Source organism: Myotis nattereri, assembly GCF_964212035.1.
Source record: "Myotis nattereri genome assembly, chromosome: 10".
In the NCBI taxonomy this organism is placed as follows: domain Eukaryota; kingdom Metazoa; phylum Chordata; class Mammalia; order Chiroptera; family Vespertilionidae; genus Myotis; species Myotis nattereri.
Genome location: NC_138085.1, coordinates 62,338,562 through 62,360,144, shown reverse-complemented (window position 1 = coordinate 62,360,144; position 21,583 = coordinate 62,338,562). Strand labels below are relative to the sequence as shown.

At 40.2% G+C, this 21,583-nt stretch overlaps 1 protein-coding gene across 5 annotated transcripts in view; it reads left to right on the top strand.

The window, feature by feature from the left end:
- MTA3 (metastasis associated 1 family member 3) overlaps window positions 1-21,583 on the top strand; it is a 126,580-nt gene that overhangs the window by 28,872 nt on the left and 76,125 nt on the right. For all 5 annotated transcript variants that reach the window (XR_013996494.1, XR_013996495.1, XM_081100759.1 and 2 more), the window contains exons 4-5: window positions 9,337-9,463; window positions 21,358-21,421. Coding sequence is in view for 3 of the 5 variants with exons in the window: in XM_081100759.1 (XP_080956885.1) it covers window positions 9,337-9,463; window positions 21,358-21,421 (191 nt within the window). In the remaining 2 variants the exon portion in view is untranslated. The remainder of the gene's footprint in view (window positions 1-9,336; window positions 9,464-21,357; window positions 21,422-21,583) is intronic.

Here is a 21,583-nt window from a genome sequence, read left to right as displayed (position 1 = left end):
GGGGAGGGGGGAGGCGAAGGGAGGGAGGGTGGGAGGGACTGCAGGAGGTTGGCCGGGGGGAAGGAATCATGGGAGGTTGGCTGCCGGCTCCAAAGGAGGGAGCTGGCCCTTGGGAAAGGGGCTGCGTCTGCCGCCACCCACTCCGGTTCCCTGTCCTAGCATGGGGCCTGAAGGCCCTGGGTGGGGTCGGGAGAGGAGGCTATGGTCGTCTGGCCAGGCGCAGAAGGAATGGATGCTGGACATCGACGCCGCCCTGCCACCATGCGGTTCCCTGCCTCCCCCCCTGCCCCCCCAATTCCCTCACTGCCGTGCTGCCACCGTGGGGGGCAGGTGGCCCCCGGGGAGGGAGAGGACAGGAGCGAGACAAACCCTTGGTTTGAGGGCTGACTTTCAATAGATTGTAGTGAGGGAACTGCTCTGCTACCTAAGAAACCCTGACCCAGAAGCAGGTTGTCTATGAATGGTTTAGTGCCAGGGGCTGATGGTGGGCGGCTGGCTGCGGGGAGGGACCGTGGGCTGTTGGCTGGCCGCGGGAGGTTGGCTGTGGGAGTGCACTGACTACCAGGGGGCAGCTCCTGCGTTGCGTGTCTGCCCCCTGGTGGTCAGTGTGCATCATAGCGACTGGTCGACCGGTCATTCTTGTTGTTTGGTCATAGTGGTCGCTTAGGCTTTTATAAATACAGTAGGAGCCCAGCGCATGATTCGAAATCGCGCGGTGCCGCCCACTCCCTCTCTGGCCTGTGAAGCAGCCATGGCTGCTGCTGATCAGGCCCTCCCCCAGCGCAGGTGCGTGGAGGCCCCTGCCGCCCCGCCCCCAACGCTGGTGTGCAATCTCCTCCTGTCCTGTCAACCCGTTATGGCGTCCCGGTTAATTAGCATATTTCTCTATTTTATACTGTGTGTGTGTGTGTGTATGTGTGTGTGTGTGTATAGATAGCTAGCTAGCTAGCTAGATTTTTTTTCCTCTTGGAAACCAACATTTATTTGTGTATTTATAAATATGTAAATTTATTGGTATTTAGTTTAGAAATTGATTAATGTTATACAGAATGCCAGTTGAAATTTATGTTTTGTGATGATAGAAAGAGATGAAGAGAAGGGAGATATAGTAAAGAAATGATTATCAGCTGTGGTGATTATCCCCATTAAAGAAGGAAATCCGCCGAAACCGGTTTGGCTCAGTGGATAGAGCGTCGGCCTGCGGACTGAGGGGTCCTAGGTTCGATTCCGGTCAAGGGCATGTACCTGGGTTGCGGGCACATCCCCAGTAGGAGATGTGCAGGAGGCGGCTGATCGATGTTTCTCTCTCATCGATGTTTCTAACTCTCTATCTCTCTCCCTTCCTCTCTGTAAAAAATCAATAAAATATATTTTTAAAAAAAAAAAAAAAGAAGGAAATCCACAATTTAATGTGGATTAGAGGTGTTATCTTTCTGTTGGGTCCTACTCACTTTTTATTTTAAAGTATTTTTAGTAAGCAGAAAAGAGAATAATGAATTATTAATTATGAACCTACTAGTTAGCTTTGTCTTCTTAGTATTTTGACATATTTATTTCATATTCTTATAGTGCTGTGTGTCCCTCCCCAACTCCATTCCCCTCCTAGTTTCCCCATAGGTGAATTGCTGTCTTACCTTTGGTGGTTTTTTCCCTATTCATGTTTTTATACTTTTGCTACATATATGTAGTATTTATATAGAGCATTGTTTTTGCATTAAAAAATGTTATTGTGTATATATGTCCTTCCGCAGATTGCCGTTTATTGCTTAGTATCAAGTTTTGAGATCTATGTTAGTGTGTGAATTCACTTATTCATTGTAAGCTACTGAGTGGAATTCCATTACATGACTATACAGTAGTCCCCCCTTATCCATGGTTTCTCTTTTCGAAGATTCAGTTACCTGCAGTTAATCATGGTTCGAAAATATTAAATGGAAAATCCAGAAATAAACAGTTAATAAATTGTAAATTGCGCACAGTTCTGGGTAGCATGATGAAATGTCACACTGTCCTGCTCCGTCCCCCCCAGGATGTGAATCATCCCTTTTGTGTAGTGTATCGACGCTGCATATGCCACCTGTCCGTTAGTCACTTAGCAGCTGTCTTGGTTATCAAATCGACTATATTGCAGTGTTTTTATTCAAATAACCCCTGCATGCCACATAACTTTTATTATAGCATATTGTTATAATTGCTCTATCTTATAGTTAGTTACTTGTGTTAGTCTCTTATTGTGCCTCATTTGTAAATTAAATTTTATCATGGGTATGTATATGTAGGAAAGGAAACAGTGTAGATAGGGCTTGGTACTGTCTGTGGCTTCAGGCATCCACTGGAGGCCTTGGAACATCTCCCCATTGATGAGGGGGCACTACTGCACTGAAACTCACTCGTTCTTCTTTGACTCGGCATTTCATTTGCCCTCCCACCCCCTTTTTCAGGTTTAGCTTTTTTCTTTTTGATGTAATTCACATATCATATTATTCACCCTTTAAAAAGGTGTCCAATTAATGGTTATTACTATAATCACAGATTTGTGTAACCATAGCCATTATTTAATTCCAGGACATTTCACCACTCCAAAAAGAAACCCATACCCATTAGCAGTCCACTCCCCCATTTCTCCCTCCATCCGTCCTCTATCAGCAACAAATCTGCTTCCTATCTCTGTACATTTGCCTATTTTGGACTTCTCATATAAATGGAATCATAAAATATGTAGTCCTTTGTAACTTTCACTTTCGTAATGTTTCTTTAGTATGTCTCAAGGTTCATCCATGTTAAAGCATAAATCAGCACTTCATTCCTTTTATGGCTGAATAATATCCCATTATATGGATGTACTATATCAGTTTATCCATTTTATCAATTTGGGTTGTTTCTACTTTTTGGCTCTTATGAATAATGCTGTGAACATTCATTTACAAGTTTTTGTGTTGATGTATGTTTTCACTTTTGGGTATATACCTAGGAATGGAATTGCTTGGACATACAGTAACTGTAACTGCTAAACTGTTTTACAATGCAGCTACACCATTTTACATTCCCACAAATAATGTACAGAGATTTTTAATTTCTCTATTTTGCAAATGCTTTTTTTTATTTTATTTATTTATTTATTTATTTTTTAAATATTTTTTACAGAGAGGAAGGGAGAGAGATAGAGAGTTAGAAACATCGAGAAACATCGATCAGCTGCCTCCTGCACATCTCCTCCTGGGGATGTGCCCGCAACCCAGGTACATGCCCTTGACCGGAATCGAACCTGGGACCTTTCAGTCCGCAGGCCGACGCTCTATCCACTGAGCCAAACCGGTTTCGGCTGCAAATGCTTCTTATTATCTTTTTTATTATAGTCATTCTAGTTGGTGTGAAGTATCTAAAGTTTCGATTTGCATTTCGCTAGTAACTGATGATGTTGAACATTTTTTCATGTATTTATTTGCCATTTGTACATCTTGGAGAAATATTTATTCTCATCCTTTGCCCATTATTTGATTGGGTTGTCTTTTTATTCTTGAATTATATAAGAGTTCTCTATATATTCTGGGTACTCGACACTTATCAAATACATAATTTGTAAATATTTTCTCCTGTATTTCTTTGCTTTCTTGATAGTGTCCATTTAAGCATAAAGATTTTAATATTAATTTCAGTTTATCTATTTTTTCTTTGGTTGCTTATGCTTTAGGGTCCACAGTGAATAAACCATTGCCTAGTCTAAGGTCATAAAGATTTATACCTGTGTTTCATTGTAAGAATTTTCTAGTTTTAGCTCTTACATTCAGGCCTTTGATTCAGTTTGACTTAATTTTTATATATGGTGTGAAGGTCCAACTTTATTCTTTGCATGTGAATATCCAGTTGTTCTTAGCACCATTTCTGTAGAAAACATTATTCACTCCCCCAGTGAATTATCTCTTGTCCAAAATTAACCATAAATGTATGGACTTATTTCTGGACTCAGTCCTGTTCATTGATCTATACCAGGGGTGGGCAAACTTTCTGACTCGAGGGCCACAATGGGTTCTTAAACTGGACCGGAGGGCCGGAACAAAAGCATGGATGGAGTGTTTGTGTGAACTAATATAAATTCAAAGTAAACATCATTACCTAAAGGGGTACGGTCTTTTTTTTTTTTTTTTTTAGTTTTATTCATTTCAAACGGGCCGGATCCGGCCCGCGGGCCGTAGTTTGCCCACGGCTGATCTATACTGTATGTCTAGACTGATACCAATACCACATGGTCTTGGTTGTTGCAGCTTTAAAGTAAACATTGAAATCTGAAAGTGTGAGTTCTCTTAAGTTTTTCCCCCCAAAAGTTATTTTGGCTATTCTGGGGTTGCTTACATGTTCATAAGAAATTTAGGATTACTTTGTCAGTTTTTGGAAAAAAGGCAGTTTGAATTTTGGTAGGATTGCATTGAATCTGTAGATCAATTTGGGGAGTATTGCCACCTTAGCAATATTAAGTCTTCCAGTCTGTGAATAAAATCTTTCCATTTATTTGGGTCTTCTTTAATTTATTTTAATGATATTTATAGTTTTTAGTATACAAAATTTGTCTTTTGTCAAAAATATTCCTAAGCATATTTTTCCTTTTGGTGCTATTGTAAATGAAATTGTTTTCTTAATTTAAGTTTTAGATTGTTCATTGCTACTGATAGAAATAGAATTGATTTTTGTTTATTGATCATTTGCCTCTAGACTGCCAAACATTTTTTCTCTTCATTCAGGTAGTTCCCTGAAATCGCAGCTGTCATGAAAATTCTTCTAATTTATTCAACTTGCTTATTCCTTTTTTGAGGATTTTTTTTTTCTTAACAGGCAGGCTTGAGTTACCAAGCTATTTTCAGTCCAGTAATATGTCTTCAAACATTTGGGTACTTGTTAAATGCCTCTGTAAACAAATTGTTAACCACCTGCTTTTCTGTGTGGTCTGTATGAGCTAATATCTTATCACTGTGGGCAGATATTTCATTAAAATAGAGATCTAGGAAGCTGGAGAATAACCTGTGGAGAATTCTCCTCCTGCCAGTTCTCTGCTTCATCCCTCCCAACTAATAGATAGGAATTACAATTCTGATCTGTTCTGAAAAACACCCAGTTTCTGGTCCAGTACTTACTCCTCTTGCTTACGTTCTGTCCCTCGTTGTTCAGTTAATACATTGCTTAGTCGCCTACTCTGGTCTTACACATGTCACATGCCCAATCTCTAAAGCTTTGCCTGAGCCCTTGATGGTAACCTGCTGCTGAGATTGATCTCCCATATCCCATGGCTGATGCTTTGGTGTTCTGGACGATACTCAGCTAGTTTTATTTCTTCTCTGATGGTGCCTCTTAGACATTATTTGTGCTGGCCTTATCCCATCCCCTCTCAGCTTGCAAGTGTAATTAGTGTTAGTGAGCTTTTGGCCATGCTTTCTTTCTCATCCTGCAGTCTAAAACTTTGGAATTTGTGGAGCCTTGATGGGTCATGCAGTTATATGGCACATGCATTGTTAAGAATAGTGATATTTATATGCCCCTTAAAACTTCATACAATCCCTTTTGTGCAGGTTTCTCCTGTACTCTGTCTCCCCTCCTTGCCCCAGTGCCTTCTTGCTAGTAAAGTATAATTTTGTGTGTGATCTTTGCTGGTGCTAATAATGCCAGTGCACATCGTTTTCTATTGGTGAAATGTTGTTACACTTGAAAGTAAATGGCTCTTTTCGTGCTGTATTTTTCTTTGAGTAGCTCATTAAAAAGAAAATTTAAGAATTTTAAATAATTTTATTTTATTTTTTTTGAGCTAGGTGAATCTTTCTAAATCAGTTTTTCAGGTTCATTTTCCATTCAGAGCTTTAAAAATTTGGAAGTAGAAAAGATCTGACACTTAGCCCATTCATTCCCCTCACACATTTCAAAAGAACGGCCACACTAGGGGATTATATGTGATAAAAATCTTTTTATGGTCCAGGGTCCATAAATAAGAACTATTAAGAATTGTGAGGAAGAGAAAAGTGTTGTGTGTTTGTTGCCAGTGACCCAAAATTAAGGCATTAGAGGCCTGAACTTGAGTTCTACTTTCTGTGTGAAGATTGATCCCTCCTCCCCACCTTGGCTCACACTCTGCGCCTCAATGCTCCTACTATTCCCATGGATGTACACGTCTGATCTAGGTAAGGTTGCAGAGAATCTGTGAGCCCCTAAGAGATAATTGTATTTAAAACATTTTTGTATCTAAAATTATTTGTGATTATATCTGTAAATGACATTTGGTCATTTTTTTTTTCCTTTAAAAAGAGTATTAGCCTGGCTGGTGAGGCTCAGTGATTGAGCGTTGACCTATGAGCCAGGAGGTCATGGTTCGATTCCCAGTGGTGGCACATGCTGGGGTTGTGGGCTGGATTCCTGGTGTGGGCCTGTAGAAGACAGCTGATCAACGATTCTCTCTCATCACTGATGTTTCTTTCTATCTCTCTCTCCCTCTCCCTTCCTCAGTAAAATAAAAGAAAGTATTAAATAGTGCTTTTTAAAAATCTGATGTAAAACTTTGTCTTCTGTCTTCCATCACTTCCTTCCAACCCTGCTTCCCAAAGGCAAACACTTTGAATTGTTTCTTCTTATTAATGTTTTGCTCATTGCTTGTCTCCAATACCTTGAATAGTGCCTGTTTGGACACCTAATATCTCTTGGTTGAATGAATGAAAGGTTGTCCTTTCTTTGTTTCCATCATGATAGTTTATTATGCAACTAGTGGCCTGGTGCATGAAATTCGTGCACATTAAAAGGGGATTAATTAGAGGAAATATTTTAATATTGCTATTTGCCCATTCTCTATAATAGAAGTGTCAGAGATGAAAGAAAATTAGTAAAATGTATATGAAAATCTTCCTCCTGTCAGAGTCTGGGGCGCACCACGGGACCTAGAGTCAAGTCCCCGCCCACCCACCTCAAAATCACTCGAGACCCAGACCTGGCTGCCCTCCGTCCCCCATTGGGCTAGATCCAGACCCAGCTGGTCCCACCCTTGTCAAGCCCCGCCAGGCAGGGGGTCGCAGCCTCAGGTCCCCTGGTCTGGCGCCGAGGCGGAGGGCGTGGCCTGAGGTCACCCGTCAAGCCCTGCTGGGTGTGGGGCATGGCCTGAGATTCCCCATCAAGCCCTGCTGGGTGGGGGGCATGGCCTGAGGTCCCCCAGCCTAGTGTCAAGGCGGGAGGTGCGGCCTGAGGCCCCCCGTCAAGCCCTGCTGGGCGTGGGGTGTGGCCTGAGGTTCCCCATCAAGCCCTGCCAGGTGGGTGGTGTGGCCTGAAGTCCCCTGTCAAGCCCCACAGGGGCAGGGGGTGGGGGCGCAGCCTCAGGTCCCTGCTGATTGCTCGTTAAGGCTCTTTACGGGAACTGGGCCTCTGCTGTGGGTGCAGCCATCTTGTGTTACGGAAACCCTGCCTCCGCTGTGGGCGCAGTCATCTTGTGTTATGGAACCACACACACAGCCCCACCCCCCCACCCCCTGCCTCCGATGTGGGCGCAGTCATCTTGTGTTATGGAACCACCACCACCCCGCGCCACCCCCCCCCCCCCCCCCCCCGTGGGCGCCGCCATCTTTGTGGTGGAGTGGCGGTCAATTTGCACATTCCCTCTTTATTATATAGGATTGTGGGTTGAATATCAGTTTTCCTCTTAGATGGCATTGCTCTACCATTTTATCATACAGTGTTGCTGTTCACATGTGATTCCACTAAGTCTAGTTTTTTTGCACATGACCTATGTTTCCTTTCTGCAAATTTTTGTGATCTTCTCATATTAGCACTTAAAACATTAATTATGCTGGGAATTAAATCTAGACAATCATCTTGCTCAGTAAGGGGAAATTTTCTTGAATCATTTCTTTGAGAGGTCTTCCCTCTCCCCTGACCCCCTAAGAAAGGTAAAGAAATATGTTTTCTCTGTTGGTTCTTTCTGGAATTTTATTACTGGGATGTTGAACTTCATGAATGTTCTTTATTTTATTTTTTAAAACTTTATTATTATTATTAATTAATTTATTTTTAATCCTCACCCGAGGATATTTTTCCATTGATTTTTTTTTTTTTTTTTTTTAGAGAGAGTGGAAGAGAGGGAAAGACAGAGAGAAACATTGATGTGAGAGAAACACATCGATTGGTTGCCTCCTGCCTGTGCCCTGATTAGGGTTTGGACCAGGGAGGAGCCTGCAGCTGAGGTACATGCCTTTGCTGGAATTGAACCCGGGAGGGACCCTTTGGTCCGCAGGCCAACGCTTTATCCACTGAGCCAAACGGCTCAGGCAGTGTTCTTTATTTAAAAAAAAAATTTAGTTATTTATCACTTTGTCTTAATGTTGTAATTTCTGGGAGATTTTCTTAGTGTTACCTTCTAATCCTTCTATTAGTTTTTTATTTGTGTTTTCTAATTTGAAATGTGTTATCCTATTTCTTGTTTTCTGATTAGTCTCTCTTTTTAAAAAATCCTCACTTGCAGATATGTTTCTGTTGATTTTTAAAAAAAAATATATTTTATTGATTTATTACAGAGAGGAAGGGAGAGAGACAGAGAGCTAGAAACATCAGCTGCCTCCTGCACATCCCCCACCGGAGATGTGCCCGCAACCCAGGCACATGCCCTTGACCGGAATCGAACCCGGGACACTTCAGTCCGCAGGCCGACGCTCTATCCAGCTCTATCCACTGAGCCAAACCGGTTTTGGCGTTTCTGTTGATTTTTAGAGAGAGAGGAAGGGGGGGAGAGAGAGAGAGGGAGAGGAGGGGGGGAAGGGAGGGAGGGAGGGAGAGAGAGAGAGAGAGAGAGAGAGAGAGAGAGAGAGAGACAGAGACAGACATCAGTGTGAGAGATAAACATTGATCTGCTGCCTCCTGTATGGGTCCAAATCTGCAACCTTGGTATGTACCCTGACCAGGAATGAAACCCCGCGAGCCTTTGGTGCATGGAAAAATGCTCCAATCAACCGAGCCACCCCAGCCAGGGCTGACTATTCTCTTTTTAAATGGAGTATCCTGTTGTTACTGTTTTGTAGATAGACTTCCAACCCTTCCCTCTTGTTATTTAGCTTTTGCCCCACTCCTGTTTCTCCCAACACTTGGCATCTTTTCTGAGCTACTCTGCCAGGGCCCATCTGCCATTTTTAAATTGCAGTTCTTCTTCTTCCTTTGAAGCTATGTAACTTAATTTTATGATTGTAATTCAGATGAAAAGCTAAATATGTAAATTTAACATTAATTATATGAAGAAAATATTGAATGAAAGTTTTTTGTCTCTCTTAATATCCAGATAGATATTGTGCTTTGTAATAATGAATTCTTTGAATTTTATTTGTGTAGAAGAAATTGAGGAAGAATCTGAAACAACCATTGAGGCTGACTTGACTGATAAACAGAAACATCAGTTGAAACATAGGGAACTCTTTTTGTCTCGCCAATATGAATCTCTGCCTGCAACACATATCAGGTAAGAACTTTTTAAGAAGTCGATAGTATTCAGTAATATCATGACAATTAAAAAACACACCAAGCAACCTTCTTTGAAGCATTTTCCAAACTCTGCTCACGATCTTGCTCAAATTAGTTTACTAAATACTTCATAATGGAATCTTACCTTGAAAATTTATAGTGTGCCTTTGCATATTAAAGCCCTGAGAATGTTCTGCAGTAAAGTAACCACGTAGCTTTATTTTAATCCTGACTTTCCCAACTTATTTGGGTATCTGTTAGCATCCTCTATAAAAGTGTCCAGGAGACATCCTGCATTTTGGGAAATGCTGGTCTTTTCCAGAGTTCTAGAACATTATAGAGTCACTGGAGGCCCAGTGCATGAAATTCGTGCACAGGTGTGGTCCCTAGGCCTTGCCAGAGATTGAAGCGTGAGTGTCTAGCATGGAAAGGCAGGTCCCAGCTGACCTCTGGGCCCTGGGCAGCACCTGGGCCCCCAGGCCCCAGTGCGCCCCCCTCCACCTGAGTCATCGGGACCCCGCCCGGCTCCCTCAGTGCCTGGGAGCCAGGTGGCAGCCCTGCCCCCTGCTGCCGCCACTGGTCGCTGTGATTGGCAGGGCGATCGGGCCCCGCTTGCACCTGCCTTGGCCTGGTGCCGCCTGCTCACCTGCTCCACCATCCCGCCATGGTCCCGCTCTCGTTGGGGCCCATTGAGGCCAGCAGTGCCTACACTGCTGCCAGCATCGAGTTGCCGACCACCACCATGTTCCGTGCCACTCCCTTGTGGTCAGTGCACGTCATAGCAAGCAGTTGAACTCCCGGTGGAGGGGACAGTTTGCATATTAGGCTTTTATTATATAGAATAGGATTAGAGTCCAAGAACTAGGACCCAAGATCTGGTTCCTAGGGCAGGTGACCTTTGATCCTATAGAGTATATGGCCTTTTATTTTTCTTTTGAGGATCTCTGGGCTAAAAACTTTATATTCTTTATTACTTACTTGCATTTGCTTTGTGCATTAATAGGTTGTAAAAGTGGGAAAATTCAGTCTTGGTTTGTAGTTTGGGAAGTTGTGGAGGAGTGATGGTGGTTTTATATGATCTGCTGATAGTGGTATCATTTAAGCACACACGGTTAAGCTGTTTCTCACTGTGGTTTATAATAGGTGCATCTTGGAGGTGTAACAAAATGTGTGAACTAAAAAAACAGGTAGTTACACACCTTTAGGATCAGGAAAACTTGGGGAGTTGGCATTTACTCAGCCTTTGAGATACTATGAGACATGTTTCAGGTAGAGGGAAACAGGTGAGCTTAGATGTGCAGGGAGCAGAATGTGTCCAGGGTGATAGGTGTGAGAAAATGCAGTGTTTCTGTCTCTTGAGGTAAAGAAATTCCTTCAACTCTTGTTCACAATCTTTATTTATTTTATTCAGTTCTCTTAAAAACTATTAATATAAGGAGTAAACTATGTTATATGTTAACTATTTATTTATTTCAATAATTGCCCCTCCCTCCTCTTTAGCCTTCAATTCAGTATTGTATTTAAATCTGCCTTTTTGGGATTAAACAAGTTTGATTTGGCCCTTGTAACCACACACGTGTGCGTGTGCACATGCGCGCGTGCGCGCGCGCGCACACACACACGCTCGCACGCATGCACCTCAACTCCAAGGACCTCTTTTCAGAGTAGACATAGAGATCTTCTAAGGTACGAAATGTATGACAAAGATACTGTAATTCTTTTTCCCCCAGTTCTTTTAAGAAATGTTTTGATAACCCCCTCAATATAAGTTAACATTATACTGTTGCTTTATTTAGTTCTTTTTTTTAAAGGAATACTGTGTTTAGATCGGCTACAGTTAGTATATTCTGTGTGAATTAGGTCCTTTTCTGAAAAAGATAATTAGGCCAAATAAGTTGGATAGTCATTTTACCCACCAATTAGGGGTATTTCAGGAATTAGGAGAGTAAGTTAATTTTTGCTCAAAAAGATAAAATGTGAAAACCTTTAATCATTTTCTTACAGATGTATGTAACTAATAAATGCTAAAGAGCCATATGAATTGATTATTTAATTAGAAGAAGCTAGAATGTAAAAATTCATTTTAAGCTCAAGAAGTTAACGTGGCCAGTTTTAAAAATCTTGCCAGTACAAGAATGTGACAAATGGTTTTTAAAATGTAACCAAAACACACAAGTATATTTTTAATTTACCCTCCTGATAGCTTAGAATCTGTTTACAAGTAATGCTAGTTTCCTTTAACAGATTGCTTGGAAGGGAAAAAGTGATGTGTTTTTCATCTTTCATAAGGACTGAGAGAGTATATTGAAATATAATTATCAAGACACCCTGTGTTGAACATAGAAATTACACGGTATATGTGATCAGTCACTGTTGAACACATTTCCTGAGAATATTCCAGATTGGGTAGTTTACTAGGTGCTTGGTAAGTAAGACAAGGTCCCTAGCTCATAAACTCAAGAAGGAGTTTATCAGGTGGCAATTCTTTTGAATTATGATGGAGACAGGCATTTGGGACTTTGTTTTCTTCCCCAAATTAAAAGGGACATCTGTAGCTTTCATCTTTGAACAGCTGAATGGGGTTCGGGGCAGTCTCTGGCCAAAGCATGGAGTCGTGCTGCCCAGCCCTCATGCTGATGTGGAACAAGTGCACGTTGAATGCGATCTGACATTTTGCTCCTGTTGAAGTCATGCCCTATCTATTTCTGCTATAACAAGAGGAAATTACTGGAGCCCCATTGTTGTTTGGCAGCAAAGAGGGCTCATTGGGTGAATACTGGCTTTTTAGTCTCAGGGACATTATATGTGCCCAGATTTTCCTTGTGCCATGTGGAGCATAGGAGAAAACCTGACTGAGGTATTCCTGAGGTTCTTTGTAATTTGTGAGCTATAATACTGTAGTTTGAGATGCTATGAGCTTCTCAGAATGACAGGGAAGCAACTCTTTGTTCCTCCTGATTCCCTGATTCCACTGGAAGAGAGAGATCCGGACAGTTCTGGGTAGGGTTAGTGATTCAGCTCTTGTTGTGAAATACATAGGACTTGAGCAATGAGAATGCTTTGGGAACTTTTTTGTTTAGACAAAGGGAAGAGGCAGCATGCTTCACACACAGTGTCTTAAGCCATTAATAATAAATTATATATGCTGCATCCATTTTATAAAGCACTATAAAATGGATTGTTAATGCCAGCTACGAGACCTGTTGTAAGTATATATAATACTATATTCAGTCATATATAGCCCATGTTTATTGAACTTGGCTTTTAAAGTATCTAACATTTATTGAATCTTTATGATCACTGTTATCCCACTTGCTTTACATATATCTTATTTAATCCTCACAATGACTTGATGAAGTAGGTCCTGTTATAACCCCAATTTTACAGATGAGGAGACTGAAGTACAAAAAGGTTAAGTAATTGTCAGACTCACAGCTTTAAAAAAAAATATTTTTATTCATTTCAGAGTGGAAGGGAGAGATAGAAACATCAATGATGAAAGAGAATCATTGATTGGCTGCCTCCTGCACGCCCCCTACCAGGGATTGAGCCTGCAATCAGGCATGTGCCCTTGACTGGAATTGAACCCAGGATCGTTTAGTCCGCAGGCCAACACTCTATCCACTGAGCCAAACCAGCCAGGGCTGGACTCACAGCTTTTAAATGGCAGATTCAGAAATTGAACCCGGACTGCCTGGTTGCAGACGTACAGCATTATGATGTGTACATGACATCAGGCATGGAAAGAAGCTATTCATAACTTGTTGACTAGGTAGGCTCACCCTATAATTCCTCCACCCAACAGCACCAATATTTTGGTGTATCGTTAATACCTTTTCTAATCTTAAGTGTATTTGTTGGACTTTGGCCACACGTTGCTGGAATTTACTTGGAATGACAATGTGTAGCTTCTTCTCTTGCTGAATAGTGCTTATTCTTCTGCACCACTATGTCATCTTTGCTCTTTCCAGCTTCGTTGATTTGTTTTTAAATATGTGAGAAATATGGTTGGAAAATGAGTGATGGAACAGCAGGAGGAGGGGATGACAGTTAAATACAGGAAGGGTATTCATTCAAGAAAGAATCCAAGTGTCACTGTCTTGGAATAGGCAAAGATTTTTAAGATTGTGAAGAGAGTCTTATGTTTTCTTGATGTTTTACTATTTCATCTTTTGTATTGAAGTTTGTTTTATGTATATGGTGTGAAGAGGATCAGTTAGAAAACTAAGTTTAAAAAAATAACCATTTACAATATCATCAAAGAACACTGAACACCTAGAAATAAATCTCAAGATGTTTGAAAAAGGGAAAAGATGTGTAAAAACTAATGTTATAAAGTATTGCTGAAGGAATGAAAAGACTTAAGTAAATGCAGGATAAGTAAATGCATGACAATATGTCAGTTTTCTCCACATTATTCCAAAGATTGAATACAGTTTCAAAGAAAAGCTCAGCAGTGTTTGCGTGTGTGTGAAGTGTAAGTGTGTGTAAATTAAGCTGATTTTAAAATGTATGGGAATGTAAAGGATCAAGAAAGGTGAAAATAAGGAGTTTTAAAAGCATGGTTCATGTACTCTGGAGTGTCCCTCTAAACCAAGCATGTGCCCTGACCAGGAATTGAACCGTGATCTCCTGGTTCATATGTCGAGGCTCAACCAATGCACCACACTGGCCAGCAGGGCTCTTTGTCTTTTCTTAAATTTTCTGATTTTGGTTCTGAGCTAAGTCTGACTTTTATCTTTTAGCTCATCTACTGATACTTTAATTACTTAGTGTGCTTAGGCTCATAGGGTTGCTAGTAGCACAACTAGAGGGAAAATATAGTAAGTGGGGAAAAACCATATCCCAATTTAACATTTTAAAGTTAATATTTTTATACACACTTTAAAAAAATGTGGTGGTTACACTGTATAATCTTCCCTTTGAAATGATCAATTTATTCCCTATGGGTTGAAGTGTTTCCTTCTCTAACCAAAACCACAATGCAGAAAGGCCCTGGGCTAGATGGAAGTACATACTGCATATTGTCCCTAGTACGGGTGTTCCACACAGTTGTGGAAATGCCTGTGATTTTCCTGGCAATCAAAACCAATTGTCATCCTGTTCTGGAGCAGGGGAACTTTCTAGTACCCTACCTTTTGGACATTTCACTGGCTCCTAGCTGTACAAGGGGAAGGTGGCACCAAGGAAGGGATAACCCCCTCCCTTGAATTTACTTGTGGACAGTTTCTTTCACATTTTTATCCAATCTCCTGAATTGTGGATTAAAGTCTTAATCTTCAGTACTCTTCACATGCCACAGGCAGAATGGTCTTTCTAAAACATTGCTTGTCATTTTTCTTCATAAAGTCCGCAGTAAGCCCTAACTTCTCTTCTTGGTTTTTATTCCCCTACCTTACTCAAACAGATGTTCCAATTTTGTGGGGTTTTCTTTTTTTTTGATCCTTCTTTTATTTTTATTTCTTAACATCTGTTAAAGCAATATTAACAACAAAAATATATCTTTGAATAGGAATGCTTAAAGGTTTCCAGATTCCTTTGTCTTCTTTGTCCTCCTCCTTTTTATAATCTATAAAATCATATTCCTTCAGTTAACATAGGCAGTCCTTGAATGTTTGTTGCTGAGATTTATTTAATAATTTAGAGCACTGGTTTTTAACCAGTTCTTAAGCAGTTTTATGTCCTCGGGGACTTTTGGCAAGGTCTGGACAGTTCTGGTCGTCACAACTCGCTGTGAGGGTGCTACTATCATCCAGTGGGGTAGAGGCCAGCGATGCTACTTAAATATTACCCTACCAGGATAGCCCTTGCAACATATGTCAGTAACACAAAGGTTGAGGAAAATTTGCTCCCTTAGTATATATTGTAGTCATACAAATTTATGCACTTTATCTAATGAGGATTCCCCATTTTGCTTTAAATTTAAATTTTATTATTTTAAAAATCAAATCAATGAGTTCCCCCACTGCAGTCATTTTCAACTTCTCTGCACGTTTACCACTCTGACACTGCTAATGTTAAATTTTTCAGTTTTAGAAATCTCTCTTTACTTCCTCTTCCTTCGCTTCTCTTTCCCTTGTGTTTCCAATATATCACAACTTTTATTTAACTTAATGATCAATCTTTGTATTTTATGACTTGTAAATATTCCTTACATACTGGTACTCTTTCTCGTACAACCTTTTGTTTTCCTTAGAGTATGATAATTGTTTTGCTTTTTCCTTTCCATTAGTCTTCTAAAATGTAAAAAGTTTTTAGTGTTTACTTACTTGAAAATGTTCTTCACTGTTAATGGAGATTTGTTTAAGCATAGAATTCTAGTTTAGAAATAATTTCCTTCAGAATTTGTAATCTTTCTGAATGCATGTTGGATCTTTGAGCTTCATTATTTTATTTGGTTGTTCATTGTATTTAATGGATACGATGCTGTATAAAACTGTCTATTTGCTGAATTTCCACTCACAGAACCTAGCATGGTTTTTTTAATATGAAAAAGTCTTCAGAGCAAATGTAAGCTCATAAGGCCAGCGAGAAAAATGCCTTTTTTTAAAAATGAAGAAATAATGGCTTTCATTGAACAAGGACTAAGGTTAAAGCAGACCTTGCATCTGTCGTAGTGGTATCCCAGGTTCAGTGTGCCTTAACATCACTGGTGATGCTTGTTGATCAGGTAGATTCCTGATCCTTCCCCAAGATACTTGGATTCATTCAATCTGGTGTGCCTAAGAAATCTGGACTTTTTTCCAAGCAGGGATGGTAAATTCTGAACCATTCCACAAACTGCAGTTGTATGAAATGGAATGGAATTCTTCAGGCAGTATGGAAATGGATGCTAATTTAAACTTTCTCTTTTTCACTTATCCAGATTGGTAACATCTTTAGGTAAAAGAAGTATATTACCTGTATGCACATTTTTACATATGGTTTTTGAATTTCTTGGATTATACAGGACATCCTGATAAGCAAACAGTAGGCTGATCAGCACCTGCCATTAAACATGGGACCATGTTGTGTTATGTTTATTCACATGTCTCTCTATCCCAGCACGGTCTCTGAAACAGTATATTTTAAAGAACTTTTTGAATGATCTGTGGGGTAGTATGTTATCTCCATGGAAATTCCTTGCTCTTGCATGGTTCCCTGTAGAAAAGCAGTATGAATAATTATATGGGCCTGGAGTGTTCTTTCTTTGTGTATGGTCTTTGATATATTTTATCATCATGTTTGGGTATCTTTATTCCTTAAGGATTGAAGTATTATGGGAGAGAACAATGAGGATCATTGCTTGAGATTTAGCATAAATCATATTTAGAGTTTGATAATAATTCCTTTAGTTTGGGGTTTGCTTAAAATTTAGCATGTGTTTATCTATGTGCCAATATTTGTTCAGCATAAAGGAAGACAACACTTTAAATCTCATTTAAACTACTTTTATTGGCAACTCTTGGCATGTAGCACGTGTTTATTACATAATCATACTTCATAAAATAATTCTGACTCAACATCCTGCTTTGTTAGCTGTTAATACGTGTACATGAATATTTTTGTGTTGGATTTTCATTTTTTTTTTAAAATATATTTTATTGATTTTTTACAGAGTGGAAGGGAGAGGGACAGAGCCAGAAACATCGATGAGAGAGAAACATCGATCAGCTGCCTCCTGCACACCTCCCACCAGGGATGTGCCCGCAACCAAGGCACACGCCCCCGACTGGAATCGAACCCGGGACCCCTCAGTCCGCCGGCCGACGCTCTATCCACTGAGCCAAACCAGTCAGGGCGGATTTTCATTTTTAATTTGGGAAAAGTATAATATAGGTATAGTAAAGAAAATTTAAAAACTAAAATCACCTCTTATCCTTTCATTTTTGCATAAAAGCTATATTGCCCCAAATAATTTATATTTTAGATTGGCTGAGGTATCCTATTGGTGTTTTTTAATCATGTGCCTATAAAACAGTATAACCAGTGTTTTCTATCTCCTAATATAATTATGAAAATGGTTTAATTATTCAGTTTAAATTCTCTTGTCCTTTCAGACAGTATGGAGGAGACTTTAAGTATGCTATATTGTTTATATGAATTTCCAGTGACTGTTAACCCTTAAAATTCAAGTGACTATTAAAGAAAGTGGTATCTATTGAAACAACATTTAGTAGATTTTGCTCCTCCCATTAAAAAATACCCAACTTTTTTTTTTTTTTTTAAATATATTTTATTGATTTTTTACAGAGAGGAAGGGAGAGAGACAGAGAGTTAGAAACATCGATGGGAGAGAAACATCGATCAGCTGCCTCCTGCACATCTCCTACTGGGGATGTGCCCGCAACCCAGGTACATGCCCTTGACCGGAATCGAACCCGGGACCCTTCAGTCCGCAGGCCGACGCTCTATCCACCGAGCCAAACCGGTTCCGGCAAAAATACCCAACTTTTGAGAACTTAACAAAAATGAGTTTATTTCTTCTAGGTAATGTATTAATTGTTATAAATATTGCTTTGTTAACTGTTAAATGAGGCAAAATAAAATGGAGCTTACTTTTAGGAAGCCCATTTATTATTTAAGCATGCTGCATGGGGGAGCACATAGCCACAGGTCAGAGAAGTTTTGTGGCTGCTATAGATGTGCTCACAGCAACAGAGCAATTTCCCACTCATTTTGTCCCTTGTGAAAGCATGTCAGGTAATTGTTGACTTTTGAGTGTTATGTGTACTGAAGTAATAATGTTAATTTTTCTGCTTCAGTAATATGCATGAATAAAATATATTAGAAAAATAGAAAACCTTTGTAACTCTTGGTAACCAAAATAGAGATTGGATATTATGGAGATACCATATGCTCTCAGAGATATCTTTTGAAGTGATGTTAATTAACCTAAGGTGATTACCAGATAAAGATGTTTTTATGAGAAAATGATCTTAAATTTGAGGAATATAGAAGTATTGCAAAATGTTTAGAAAACTAATTTTTTTTAACCTATGTGCTAGTATTTTACTTTTCTTGTGGTATTTTTTCCTTTGAATTGTTTTTCTTATTTTAATTTAATTTTTTCTAATACAGTTTACAACAGTATTATTTTGTATTGGTTTCAGGTGTATACCATAGTGATTAGACAATCATATACTTAAAAAATTTTTAATTGATTTTTTTTTGACAGAAAGAGGGGGTGTGGGGGGAGAGAGAGAGAGAGAGAGAGAGAGAGAGAGAGAGAGAGAGATGAGAAACCCACAGGTGCCCTAACCAGGGATTGAACCCTCAATTTGGGAATTGAACTTGCCACCCCTTGGTGTATGTGATAATGCTTCAACCAACCAAGTCACACTGGCCAGGGCATATACTTTACTACAAAGTGATACTCCCACCCCCACCCCCACTCACCTGGTGACATGCATAGTTATTATAATACTAGTGGCCCGGTGCACGGATTCGTACACATTGAAAGGAAATTAATTAGAATTCCTGGGATGGCTCCGCGGCTCGAAGGGCATCTGCAGAGTGAGACGGGGAGAAAAAGAAAGAAAACTCACGCTCAGGTCTTTGGGCTCGAGATGCTGGCTTGCGGAGCTGGCTCAAGGTGCTGGCTCTGGTGCAGGGACTAATGCAGGTGGTCCCGGGTGGTGGCCAATGGGAGGGACTGGGTGAGACAGGCCGGACACACACCCTGGAGCCAACCTCCTTTGGTTCCTTCCCAGCCGGCTGCACCTGGGGCGGTGCTGCAGCTCGTGGGCATCTGCAGAGTGAGCAGGTGGGGTCCCTTGGCCTGGCCTGTGGGGATCAGATGAAACTGGCTCTCGGACATCCCCCGAGGGGTCCCAGAGTATGAGAGGGCACTCTGCAAAGTTGCTGTCCTACAAGGTGTGGAACGCAAACACAAGTGTGCAGTAAACCAGATTCGGGACGACAGTGCCCCAGCAACAACATAACCCATGGCTGAAGGTGGAATCAGGCTGAAGGTGGAATCATGCAGCCCCACAAGGAATCAGGTTCCCTCCTCTCTGGTTTCAGGGTCCTTAACCCAAGAACCACTGCTGCCAAGTCACTGCAGCTCGGCAGCTCCTGCATTGAGCGTCTGCCCCCTGGTGGTCAGTGCGCAACATAGGTACCAGAGGTCGGACAGTCACTTAGCCTTTTATACGTATAGACTATGGACTGTATTCCCTGTAATGTGTTTATTTTTGCTTGTTATTTTGTGGGGAGCAAGTAGTGACTTTTGTTTAGAAAATTAAATACATCATATTTAGAAAATATTTCTGAGCCCTGACGAATATCTATAACTTGAGCAGTCAAAATTCTTCTGTCAAGACCTGCCAGCATGGGTCAGTGGTTGAGCATCAGTCTATGAATAAGGAGGTCATGTTGCCCAGTGGTGGTCCTGGAGGAGGCAGCCAATTGATGATTCTCATCATTGATGTGTGTTTTTTAAAAAAATATTTTTATTAATTTCAGAGAGGAAGGGAGAGGGAGAGAGAGATAGAAACATCAATGATGAGAGAGAATCATTGATTGGCTGCCTCCTGTACTCCCCCTACTGGGGATCAAGCCTGCAACCCAGGCATGTGCCCTTGACTGGAATCGAACCCAGGACCCTTCAGTCCGCAGGCCGACGCTCTGTCCACTGAGCCAAACCGTCTAGGGCAGTGGTCGGCAAACTCATTAGTCAATAGAGCCAAATATCAATAGTACAACGATTGAAATTTCTTTTGAGAGCCAAATTTTTTAAACTTAAACTATATAGGTAGGTATATTGTTATTAATTTAGGGTACTCCTAAGCTGGCCTTTGCTAAAAATGTCCTCAGTCTGATTGAGGTACGTTCGCTGAGGTCGACCCCTTCCAACTCTCCCATCCACACTCGTCTTGTATACTTGTTTCGTCTATCTTTCCAAAAACCGACTTCTGCGTATGGGCCACAAAGTTTCAATCGCATGTGGTATTTTGTGTAAGGGCCACACTCAAGGGGCCAAAGAGCCGCATGTGGCTTGCGAGCTGTGGTTTGCCGACCACTGGGCTAGGGCATCGTTGATGTTCCTATCTCTCTCCCTTCCTCTCTGAAATCAATAAAAATATATTTTTAAAAATCCTCCTGTCACATATATAGCTATATTGAATTTTTCAAGCTAGTGAGGATAATTTTAAAAGTGCTCATAATTTATGCCTCTACCTGGATAACCTTACTTTTTCTCAAGTCTAGACCAGCCTTTTTAAATTGACATAATTTCCAAACTCATGCACAGACTTAGGATCAAAGGTAATTGCTATCAAACTTCAAGGTCCGCACAAGCCTATAGATCGTTATTTTGCCCCTTGCTCTGTAGAAGTTGCTAGTGTTTAAATTTTAACTAGTTTTTAGAGCAGTTTCAATAAAAGTAAGTTAGTTAATCCTGATATGAGTGTGTATTATTTTTAGGTTATCATATGCAGTGGCTTCTTTAAAAATCGAGGTTATATTAGATACTGGTTTTCATTGTTTATATAATTGTTTTCATTGTTTATATTTTTGCTTGAAAAATATAAAACCACCTCATATTTACTCATTATAGACTCAGAAACTGACTTAATCTGAAGGTTTTTCATTGTACTTTTTCCTTGAATAATTCAGAAATAACTATAAAATGCTTTATGATATAAGCGTTGACCGCCTAACAGCTCTTTCCATTTATAGAGGTTAGCTTCTCTATAAATGTCTACAAAAACTGTCTTATGTTTTAGATTATGCAACACCAGGATTGTAAAGCCAGTCTTACATTTATGTATATTCCTAACTGCCATTTGGATTTTTAATGCCAACTTTACATTTTGAATATTCCGTATTTTGCATACGTCACCACTGTGAAGGTGGAGTAGCCTTTCTTAAACGCTTATTTGTTCATTCACTTTTCCCCTCTTTCAACAGGGGGAAATGCAGTGTTGCCCTTCTGAATGAGACAGAGTCAGTATTGTCATATCTCGATAAAGAGGTAATTCACAATTATACTTGTTTTCTGTGTGTTTTTCCATTTTTTGCATGAAGCCATATCTTTTGAATTAATTTCTTTTTGTACCAAATTATTGCACAACCATAGCAGTATTATAGTAAAAATATAATCACTAAAATGTATTTGGATAATTTGATTTTTCTG